The sequence below is a fragment of the Phocoena phocoena genome, chromosome 4 (genome assembly GCF_963924675.1).
Source record: "Phocoena phocoena chromosome 4, mPhoPho1.1, whole genome shotgun sequence".
Lineage (NCBI taxonomy): Eukaryota > Metazoa > Chordata > Mammalia > Artiodactyla > Phocoenidae > Phocoena > Phocoena phocoena.
The window spans coordinates 64898377-64910653 of record NC_089222.1 but is presented as its reverse complement, the minus strand read 5'-3'; the positions used below and the strand labels follow the sequence as shown (position 1 = coordinate 64910653).

At 41.8% G+C, this 12277-nt stretch overlaps 1 protein-coding gene across 4 annotated transcripts in view; it reads left to right on the top strand.

The window, feature by feature from the left end:
* The window catches only part of DGKG (diacylglycerol kinase gamma), a 165435-nt gene that overhangs the window by 6698 nt on the left and 146460 nt on the right, over nt 1–12277 (top strand). For all 4 annotated transcript variants that reach the window (XM_065876667.1, XM_065876666.1, XM_065876665.1 and 1 more), the window contains exon 2: nt 8632–8708. In XM_065876667.1, coding sequence (XP_065732739.1) covers nt 8632–8708 — 77 coding nt within the window. The remainder of the gene's footprint in view (nt 1–8631; nt 8709–12277) is intronic.

Below are 12277 nucleotides of genomic sequence, written 5' to 3'. Positions count from 1 at the left end.
GAGAAAATGTTTAGGGCTGATTTGTAGAACAACGTAAGGCTGTAAGTAAGCTTTGTTGAAACTTTGCTATTTATATTGGCCAGTAGAGTGAGATTTAATCACATGTTCATGGATTCCTGGGCCCGTAAAGGGTCATGTCTAGTTGCTTCCATCGTGAAAGGGATAATCACAGCTGTTTCTCACCCACATCTCTTTTGGTGCGACTGGCCTTCTTTTCATTAGTGATGACTGGGACTCCACCCACAAGCAGCCACAGAATCTATGGATAGGGAGAGACTTCTTTGGAAATAATGGCTCTCAAATTTGAACATGCACATGAATCTCCTGGATTCTGTTAAAATGCAGGTTCTGAATCAGTAGGTCTGTGCTTGTTCTGAGATTCTGTGTTTCTGACAAGCTCCCAGGTGATGCTGACACTACTGGTCCAGGGACCACATTTTTAGATGCAAGAAGGTAACTATTCCTCCATTCCTCCACCTATGACTGATGAGGCCAAATTATTTGGAGAAAAGGTAGGAAATCTTGCTAGCGATGCAAATTTTACTTATACAAATAAGCCACACCAGCCATTCAGGTCATTTATGATGAATCAGAAAAACTTAGTACCCCAACGAGGGTTTTCTTTATCAGCCAAAATTCCCTCTGCTTCAACGTAAAGTATTTTTCTCTTATTCTGTATGTAACACTGTGGCAGAGCCATCACTTCCACGGGTTTCCCCGAGAAGTTAGCTTGGCGGGCCCCAGTGGTCCTCAGCCTTGGCTGTACACTGGAAATACCTGGGAGACTTTGAACAACTGCAGTGTCCTGCCCTCATACTCTCCCACCCCTGGACCATTTAATCATCATCTGTAGGCATGAGACCCAGGCATCAGTAGTGTTTAAAGCTCCCCAGGTGATTCCAGCAGGCAGCCAATATTGAGAACCATTGGTCTACCTTTTCTCCCTATGCCCCTGGAAATATAGGACATATGGGACAAGCATGACAAGCCCAATCCCTGTTCTAGCCCTCATTTATTCCGTAAATTTTTATTGAACATCGATTTTATGACAGGCAATGGTCTACATGCTGAGGATAAGCAGGGAACAGGAAAAGAAGGCTAACTGGGAGATTGTTTTGGTGCTTATAATGCTGGACTTCTTATACATGCTTCCACCCCAGGGCCCGACTCCTCCTGGCTGCAAAGGTGGGCCTTCTGAAGCGGTGCTGCAGGCCTGGCAGCTCTGTTCTGACATCATCATCCATCTTTCTAGGACCCTTGGAAAACCTCATTCTTGCTTTTGTGCATCTCACTGTGTTCTTGCCTCCCTGAGTACTTAGAAAACTTATTCATACATCCCAGCCTTCACTGGAAAAAGGAAAATCTAGGGTTTTTTTCCCTTCATGTGCCAACTTTCCCTTCTCCCTCTCTCTGTGTCTTTCCCTCCCTGGGTTGAGAGTCATTTATGATCTTCCCAATCTGTGGAATATGTTCCTCTAGGCTCAGCATCGTGTTCTTTTTCTGTGTTGTGACAGGCAATCCTTACTAGTCAGCCACAGTTACACAGGAACGTTGCTTAAGATCTGCTCATGAAAAGTGAGGTCCGTGGACCTACGTAATTGGTGTCACCTAAGCTCTTCCTTGAAATGCGGAATCTCAGGCCATGATCCAGACTTACTGAATTAGAATCTGCGTTTAAACCTTATCCCCAAGCAATCCACGTGCATGTTACAGTTTGAGATGATCTTAGGGAAGTTTTTTTTTTTTTACATCATTATTGGAGTTCAGTTGCTTTACAGTGGTGTGTTAGTTTCTGCTTTATAACAAAGTGAATCAGTTATACATATACATATGTTCCCATATCTCTTCCCTCTTGTGTCTCCCTCCCTCCCACCCTCCCTATCCCACCCCTCTAGGTGGTCACAAAGCACCGAGCTGATCTCCCTGTGCTATGCGACTGCTTCCCACTAGCTATCTATTTTACGTTTGATAGTGTATATATGTCCATGCCTCTCTCTCACTTTGTCATAGCTTACCCTTCCCCCTCCCCATATCCTCAAGTCCATTCTCAAGTAGGTCTGTGTCTTTATTCCCGTCTTACCCCTAGGTTCTTCATGACATTTTTTTCTTAGATTTCATATATATGTGTTAGCATACGGTATTTGTCTTTCTCTTTCTGACTTACTTCACTCTGTATGACAGATTCTAGGCCCATCCACCTCACTACACATAACTCAATTTCGTTTCTTTTTATGGCATGGGCAGAAGACCTAAATAGACATTTCTCCAAAGAAGATATACAGATTGCCAACAAACACATGAAAGAATGCTCAACATCATTAATCATTAGAGAAATGCAATGAGATATCATCTCACACCGGTCAGAATGGCCATCATCAAAAAATCTACAAACAATAAATGCTGGAGAGGGTGTGGAGAAAAGGGAACACTCTTGCACTGCTGGTGGGAATGTGAATTGGTACAGCCACTATGGAGAACAGTCTGGAAGTTCCTTAAAAAAACTACAAATAGAACTACCATATGACCCAGCAATCCCACTACTGGGCATATACCCTGAGAAAACCATAATTCAAAAAGAGTCATGTACCAAAATGTTCATTGCAGCTCTATTTACAATAGCCAGGAGATGGAAGCAACCTAAGTGTCCATCATCGGATGAATGGATAAAGAAGATGTGGCACATATATACAATGGAATATTACTCAGTCTTAGGGAAGTATGAGATGATATTAGGGAACTTGGAGGTATAGAAAGTTATCATGTACCTTAGAATTTCAGTCTCATCTATGGGTTTTCAGATTCACTTTTTTAAATGTTGATTTTTAGTTATTTCCAAGTTTAATGGTCTGACTAGTGCCAAATACTCAGGGCTCCTAACTAGAAGACAGTCCATAAACTTTGGGTCCTGGGTCAGGCAGCACAGCTGACATTCTGCTGTAAACACTGAAGCTCCTGATGTGTCTGTTTGTTCCGAGGACATCCCTGTCCCACACAAACGTGGAAGCAAAGATGCCTGTGAGGGAGATCAACTCAATGCTTTGTGACCACCTAGAGGGGTGGGATAGGAAGGGTGGGAGGGAGGGAGTCTCAAGAGGGAGGGGATATGGGGATATATGTATACATATAGCTGATTCACTTTGTTGTACAGCAGAAACTAACACAATATTGTAAAGCAATTATGCACCTATATATATATATATATATATATAAAAGATGACTGTGAGTAGGGCCAAATTTTCTCCTTCAAAAGGCTTTGGATTTGCTCAAACACTAGGAACAAGTGCTTGGTTAAGGTCCCAGAATTCTTGGCATCAAGAAACTTTAGACCAAAACTTCTTAAGGCAGTTGTTATCACTAGCAACCTTGATCAAAGAAAAGAGCCTTCTAAACCTCTAATTTAGGGTAAAACTGTGTGCTGATGATCCCATCAGGGTGGGTTAATGCAAAATGTGTCCTTACGCTGCCAAGCAGCTGAATAAGTTGACCTGTTGGGTGGAGTCCTTTAGTGCTATCCACTTAAACTATGGGGAATGTTAGCCAAGGACAGCAATTTTAGATTTAGCACAATTATAACCCTTTTTTCCCTTTTGCAATGATTATCCAACAAGGTCAGCAGTATCCTAATTTATTATTATTTCTAATAATAAAATCACATTATAGAACAGCAGTTCTCAACCTTGACTATACATTTGAACCCCCAGAAAGTTTTAAAATATACTGATTCCTGAGTTCCCCAAGAGATGCTGACTTAATTGGTCTGGGGTGAGGCCTAGGTTTCAATGTGTTTAGGGGTCCTCAGGTGATACTAACATGCAGTCAGATTTGACAGCCATTGTCATAGAAGGAAGGCCTTATCTTCTGATTCTTTACCAGTATTCGTGTATCCAATGACTCTAATTAGATATGTTAAAAGTAAGAGTGACCCACTCATTAGTTCTTTGCCCTTAAAAGAATCACCTAATTTCCATAAACGTCAGTTTCTCCTTCTCTAAATTAGGGGTAACTATTATATTAGGGGTTAGCTGTGGAGGTTTAAATAAAATACATGAAGTTACTAGGACAGAGCTTAGCACCTAGCAGGTATTCAAAATAGGAGTTGCTGCAGAGAACTGTGGTCATGTCTCTGCTTTGCACACTTAGAAATGGAACTCCATCTCCTGTGAGTCTGGAGGTGGTGTTACAGCACAGACTTGGACAGGGTGGTCTCCACCGAGGCTGTGTGCTCTTGGGCCCACACGTGGTGCCTGAAGTAAGATCAGGGAATGCTCTGAAGAAGCCCCTCGTTGTTCTTCACTAGCGTCAGACAAACAGGATGGAGCAGTGCCCACTTATTCCTCAGGGAAAGAGCAACCCAGCCCAGAAATCTATTGAGAAGAAAGCTGTGATAAAGTATCAAAGGACCTCCAAGGAGAAAGTAATGGTCTCAAGTTTGAGAATTAGATTGTCTCCCTTTTTTGAAAGGGAAAGATGTTGATGCTATGAGCTCATAAAAGCCCATAAAACAGATTGATGTAAATGTATGGTGAGGAACACCCCTCATGGAAATCTAGGAGCCAGCAATCTCTTAGGTTGCTTTTTTTCTATTTAATTTTAGGCCAGTGGTCAAAGATTTTCAAATGAATGCCTCTGCTATTTTTTCTTTTTAAAACCTGTTTACTTGAATGTGTACCTATGATGAATATATGAGTGTATGTGTTTATATGTAAAACAAATATATATATATACCTATGTGTATATAAATATACATATCATACATTTAAATATAAAGCAAGATTAGCTCAATAGCACTTGAGAACCAAAAGATTTCTGCTAGGATGAACTGTGAAATCTAAAATGTGACAATAACATCAAAAATTCAAGTGACAAACAACCCAATCCAAAAATGGGCAGAAGACCTAAATAGACATTTCTCCAAAGAAGATACACAGATTGCCAACAAACACATGAAAGAATGCTCAACATCACTAATCATTGGAGAAATGCAAATCAAAACTACAATGAGTTATCACCTCACACCGGTCAGAATGGCCATCATCAAAAAATCTACAAACAATAAATGCTGGAGAGGGTGTGGAGAAAAGGGAACCCACTTGCACTGTTGGTGGGAATGTAAATTGATACAGCCACTATGGAGAACAATATGGAGGTTCCTTAAAAAACTAAAAATAGAATTGCCCTATGACCCAGCAATCCCACTACTGGGCATATACCCTGAGAAAACCATAATTCAAAAAGAGTCATGTACCAAAATGTTCATTGCAGCTCTATTTACAATAGCCAGGACATGGAAGCAACCTAAGTGTCCATTGACAGCTGAATGGATAAAGAAGATGTGGCACATATATACAATGGAATATTACTCAGCCATAAATATAAACGAAATTGAGTTATTTGTAGTGAGATGGATGGACCTAGAGTCTGTCATACAGAGGGGAGTAAGTCAGAAAGAGAAAAACAAATACCATATGCTAACACATATATATGGAATCTAAAAAAAAAAGGTTCTGGAGAACCTAGGGGCAGGACAGGAATAAAGATGCAGATGTAGAGAATGGACGTGAGGACACGGGGAGGGGGAAGGGTAAGCTGGGATAAAATGAGAGAGTGGCATGGACATTTATATACTACCAAATGTAAAATAGATAGCTAGTGGGACGCAGCCACATAGCACAGGGAGATCAGCTCAGTGCTTTGTGACCACCTAGAGGGGTAGGATAGGGAGGGTGGGAGGGAGATGCAAGAGGGAGGAGGTATGGGGATTATGTATAGCTGATTCATTTTGTTATAAAGCAGAAACTAACACACCATAGTAAAGAAATTATACTCCAATAAAGATGTTAAAAATAATAATAAATAAGTTTTTTAAAAAATAAAGCTAAGGAAGTAAAATATATAGTATATTAAATGGTGGTAAGAGCTATGGAGAAAAATTAAGCAGGAACGAAAGATGGGGAAAACAGAACAAAACAAAATTCAAGTGAAATCACTTTCTTGGTTCTCAGTCAGAATGCTGGCTCTGTACTACTTTTGCAGAAGCCACACCAGGAAGACCCATGCTCCAAATTTTTCATTTTTTAAAAAATTTGGCCATTCTGGCTGAGCTGAAAATCTCCCATTGAAATAGATTCTAAAATATAGTGTTTTTTCCTAAATATTTAAGCTACTCATAGAATAATTTGAATATAATTTATGTGTGACCTTAACTGAAATCTGACCTAATTCTAACCTCTCTTCCATTCTGTTGCCTGAGTGGCTTTTAAAAAGTAGACCTGGTTATGTTACTGTACTACTCAAAAAGTCTTCAACAATTTGAAATCAATGTCCTTAACTCGGCATTCAGTACTCCCACAAATCTGTCCCCAGACTACTCTCTGGTTCTAACCTTGCCTAAAGGTCCCGTGGTGCCCATCTTCAAATCTTTGTTCACCCTGTCTCTTCTGAGAATGCCCTGTCCACTTCATGTCTGCCTTTCAAAACCTAACTCATTTTTACACCCCAGCTCAAATGCTACCTCCTTCATGGGGCATCCCCAATCCCCACCTTAACCCCTCTCTCATCCTAGTTTTACTTATTCACTGTTATTTTACTTCTTCCCCACTCTGTGCTTCCAAGAACTTCATATCATTGCCACAGCATGAATTACACCTTTCCTTGTGTTAGCAAATGTTTGGGAAGTAATAGTGAATGTGCCTAAGGAAAAGGAATACAGACTTTTGAGCCAGACTAGACCTGAGTCAAAACCCTGACTCTCCGGGCTTCCCTGGTGGCGCAGTGGTTGAGAGTCCGCCTGCCGATGCGGGGGACGCGGGTTCGTGCCCCGGTTCGGGAGGATCCCACGTGCCGCGGAGCGGCTGGGCCCGTGGGCCATGGCCGCTGAGCCTGCGCGTCCGGAGCCTGTGCTCCGCAACGGGAGAGGCCACAGCAGTGAGAGGCCTACGTACCGCAAAAAAAAAAAAAAAAAAACCCTGACTCTTAGGCAAGTCATTTAACTTTTCTGACTTTCAGTTTCCTCATCTGTGAACTGAAGAAAATATTACCAAATCTGCATGGACTGGTAGGGGAGAGCATATGAGAATATGCAGTAAAGGTCTTTAATAAGGGGTAGCTATTATTACCACAGTTATTCATATCCTGTCCCTAACTAGTTCATCAGCAGTACCTAGCAACATCTTACTCTCCATAGTGTTTTCTGAATTGACTGGAAACAACCCAAATTGATGGCATCTGCTGCCTGGATCTCACTGAGCTATTAGTTTTCCAACATCTGTTTCGAATTTCAGAAAGAAATGTCCATTTTTAGGCAACAGCAGTGTTTTCCTGTGGCATCTCAATATGTCTCAATCCTGAAATGATTATAACTTGTGCTTGATTGAATCCAAGTCAGCAAAGTCATGGAGAACAGCCCAGCCCACAAGCACATCCACTTTACGTAGGCCTAAGAAAGCATAGCCCTCTGTACAAAGAGCCCAAACACCAAGGAACACTATATCAGCTTTTAATGACATTGCCCTTTGTTCAGATGTTTAAATTATGACAATAATAGAGCTTAAGCTCTTATTTATCCACAATACTGTGAGACAGAGAGAGTGTAGAAATCCTGGTTTTCTTTGATGTCTAGAGTACTGGTAACTACTCAAGATGTTATAATGACAATTATTGACTCCCTTCTCTTGACTCTGAATTCCCTTATAAACTAAAAAAAAAGAAAAGAAAAGAAAAGGAACTCCACAATTTTCTCCAGTAGTTTCTAAATTATTTCCTATGGAAAGCAGAATTTTCTAAACTACCATGCTTTATGAATCCTGTCTCTGTTTCAGCACCAAGGACAGAACCCCGCCAGGCTTGATGCCCACCCATCCCATTTAATTAACAAAATTTTAAATGTTTTAAAATTTCTGCTCAGATGTTTATTCGATCATCTAATATATTGGTTTTCTGAACACTGGTTATATGTCAGGCCGTGATATGGTATACAAAGGCTTACAGCTCTCAAGGTTGAACTGAGGCAGGAGATGAGCAAGAAAGGCAAGTTAATAAATATAACACCATATGACAGGTGCTGTTACGGAGTTATGTACAAGCCATGTGGGAGCCAGGGGAGGGAGTGATTAACTCTGACTAGTAAAGGAAGGCTTTTCAAAGGAGTTGACATTTGAGCTGGGTACTGAGAATTGAGTGAAGTTTGTAATGCAGAGAAGAGACTCCATGAAAAAGTACAGAGCATATTAAGAAATTTCTAGAAATGTGGTTTGATGTGGCTGAAAAATTGAGTGAGTGAAAGATTAAGGGAAGAGATAAGGAATAGGCTAGGTCAGATCACCAAGTACTTGTATACCAAGCTAAGGGTTTAGGCTTTATCCTGGGAAAGTTAAGAGCTGTGTAAGGGTTTTGAGCAGAGGCATGATCTAATCAGATTTGTGGTTTAGAAAGATACTTCATACAGAAAGAGAGAAAATATACTAAAAAATAAATAAATGAGAGGGCAGAAGGGCAGATGACGGTGACATTCCTCCATGTGGTTCTGGAATGAGGGCTCACTCCATCATAATCAGGATTAGACACGGAGAATTTACTTGGCCCAGCTCCCATTCACTGTTCACCATGTTTCACATATGGATTATGTCTCTCCAGATTCTTCCAAGAAGATAAATGATGTCTTGGCTGAATTTAATGAGGGTGGGAGCCTCAAACAATATGACCCACATGAGGTAAGAACATTTTCATTTCAAGCCTTTAAAAGCCCCACGTTCTAGCCTTCCCATAATTTGTTCCTCTCTTAGAAGTTTAGCTCACTTTGAAGAACATGATTCTCAACATGTTTTCTCCCAAGTTTCAAGTGAGCCATTGGTGCTACCTGGAATCATAAGTTCCTCAAGTCTATTCACCTTCTCACTATCCTAGAAGGCCACATCATACCTTCTCTTCTCTCCTCAAATCTCTCACTCCTCCTCCCTTTCTCAATTCCCAGTTATCAACTGTGTTTTCTACATCACTGAGAAAATAGAAACAGTCAGAAGCAATCTTCCCCCAAATCCTCACCTTATGTGCCCACCTAGCTGTACCTTTTCTCCTGTAATTAGGGACAAGCTTTCCATGCTCTGATCTCAGTCTAACCCCTCCACTTGTGCACTCAGTCCTGTCCTCTTTGGTCTATTGACAGACATTGCTTCAACAACGTATTCCTTTCTCACTCTCACTCCATCTCCTTCCCATCAGCTTTCTCTATGTATTAGATCTTCCTCATCAACAAATAAACATACTGCTCTTTCTCCTGCATTAAAAAACCTTTTTCCGGCTCCACTTCTCCCTCCAGCTACCACCTCATTTCTCTCCTGTCCTTTATAACAAGTAAGCTGTGCAAAAGATGTGTCTATACTCATTGCCTCCAATTTCTCCTCTTCCCACTTTTCTGAAAGCTCTTCAAGCAGCATGTAACCCCCACGCCTACACTAAAATCACTAGTCAAAATAGCCAAGGACCTGCATGTGGCTAAAACTCAAGTCATTTTACTTAACAGCATTGCACCTGATTGGTCAAATCTTCCTACACTTCCTTCACTTGGTTTTCAGGACACTATACTCTTCTGATTTTCCTCTTACCCCTTTACTTGACATTTCCACTTAAAAATCAAATAGGTATCTCAAAGTTAACATAAGCTAAACTGAGCTCCTTGATCTTCCTCTATAAAACCTGTTTTTCCATCAGTCTTTCCCATTTCAGTAAATGACAAGTCCAGGCTTCAAGTTATTCTGCCTAAAACTATGGAGTCATCATTGACTTTTCTCACATCCCACATCTAATTCATCAGCCGCCTCCATCATTTCTACCTTCAAAATACATCCAAAATCCAGACACATCTCACTACCTGCTCTGCTATCACCCTGACCTGAGGCACCACCATATTTTGCCCAGATTATTGCAATAGTCTCCTCTTAGGCTCCCTGTTTTTGCTCTTGACCTTGAAAGTCTATTCTTTACACACATCCTGAGCAGTCTGTTAAAACTGAAGTCAAATCATGTCACTGCTGTGTTCCACAATCTTTTATGGTCTGCCCACCTGGTACTCAGAGTCAAAATCAAGGTCATTACAATCTGTATCTCCCCTACTATCGGACCATTACAATCTGCATCTCCCCTACTATCGGACCTCATATCTTGCTATTCTTCTTCCCATTTTTTCCCAGCCATATTAGCCTCCTTGATGCCTTCATACAAGCCAAGGCTGCTCTAACCTTAGCACCTGTGCCCATGCTCTGGCCTCTTCCTGCAATGTGCCTCCCCCAGATATCCATGTCATTCATTCCTTCACCTCCTGCAAGTGTTTACTCAAATCACCTTCTCAGTGAATGTCACATTCTCTATCTAAAATGTTAAACCCTCTTTCCTGACACTTCCTATCTTCCTGCTCTGCCTTATTTTCCTCCTTAGTGCTTCTCACCATCTGTCACACTGTATAACTTACTTATTTAATTGTCTATCTCCCCGACTAGAATAGTTTTGTTCACTGCTATGTCCCCAGTGCCCAGAAGAGTATCTGGCTTATAGCAGGCACTCAACAAACATTTGCTGAATGAATAAGTGCATGCAAGACCTCCCCTACTTTCAGATTCAGCTCATCTAATGTTTCTTGAGCATCCAGGCACTGTGCTGGATGCCGTAGAAGATATGAAGATGAGAAAGCATAGTTCCTCCCCTCCAGAACTTACTTCCTACTGGCAGGGCCAAGTTTAAGAGCCATGACCCTGGAAGTTATGCTCTTAGGTTAGACTCCTAGCTTTGCTGCGAACCAGCAATGTGGCCTTGAATATTTCACCTCTCTGGGCCTCAGTTTCCTCTTCTGTGAACTGAATATATAAAACAACCAAAAAGAAAGACCTTGAAGCTTGCAGATGAGTGAATTAAATAAGATGCTTTTTGCAAAATGTCTAACACTTTAAGGACACTTAAAAATAGTGCCCATTATTATTACCCTTCTATTACCTTTCGCCAAAATGTTTTAAACTCAACTCCCTTTTCCCCGGTCCTGGGTCCTTTTATGAGGGCTAATAGCAGAAAAGCAACTGATCAGCAGGACAAACTTGGAAGGAGGCTGGCCGCTTATTTATTCATATTGTCATCCTTTCAACAAACCTTGAGTCAACTCCTTCTCTTCTGGGCCCTGGAAGTGAATCAACAGAGCCCACACCCTCGAGGTACACCTGAGAGGTGCTTTGAATAAAATGTACTGATCACCTGAGAATGAAGCAGGAGGAAGGGTGCCAGAACAGGAGCCAGATTGAGAATGCACCCTTTCAAAGAACATTCCTGAGGAGGAACCATGTGGAAATGATGCCAAAGCCAGCAAAGAACTTGTAGTCCCCCAGTCCCCACCCCCACCTCCAAAAACACAGGAACAAAGACTGGCGGGGGCTGCTCCTTCGCCTGTCCGCCCTGAAGCTGACGAGAGTGGGAGGGGAACAGTTTGGTCAGGGCTGCCAAGGGTGTGAAGGCCGTAGGAGCTTTCAGAAGCAGGCCCCTGCCTCCATCAGGCTGGCCCCCACTCTGCCGTGTCCTAGGGGAGCTCCGTCACTCTGATTTCATTCTCTCTCACAGTGTGGCTGGCTTCAAGTAGGTATAATGTCCCAGCACGGGGTTCAGAAACAACAAGGGTTTAAATTCTCTTGAGTTTGGTGGCTTACTGCTGCTAAAATGTCTCAACAAGAAATGAGTTAGCAGTGGGAAGGGGCAGGTTGCTAGGAAAGGGTGGCTGGGAATAAAAGTTTGCAGAGTGGCAGGGCTCCATCTGGCCATGACAAGCGTGCCCTTGCCCATCGGCACCGAGTGATTCTCTGGAGAACAGAGCACAGCTGAAGATGGCCAGAAAGCAGACGGAAACAGTGCAACCAAAAAGGTAGGGGGGCCTGGTATCACCATGATCTTAGACTCAGGCACACCTTAGCACAAAAGCACAGCTCTGCCACTTGCTTTATGACTTGAGCAAGTCATTTATGTTCTCAAAATTTTTTTCATCCACAAAATGGCAGTAATAGTACCACGTCACACTGTTGTTTTGAGACTTAAGTAAGATCACATATGTACAATGCTCAATAAACGCTCCATCTAGTTCTCCTTCCTTCTTTGACCTGTGGAAGAATTAACAATTGCCTAGCTAGTTTCCACATGAAAGTTGCAGTTTCTGGGGAAAAAGAAAAAATATCTGAACAATGGCAGTGTCTAAGATGTTGCTCAGGGCTCTGAGAGTTGTCAGCATGCTACATAGTGGTTGTTTATCTGGTTT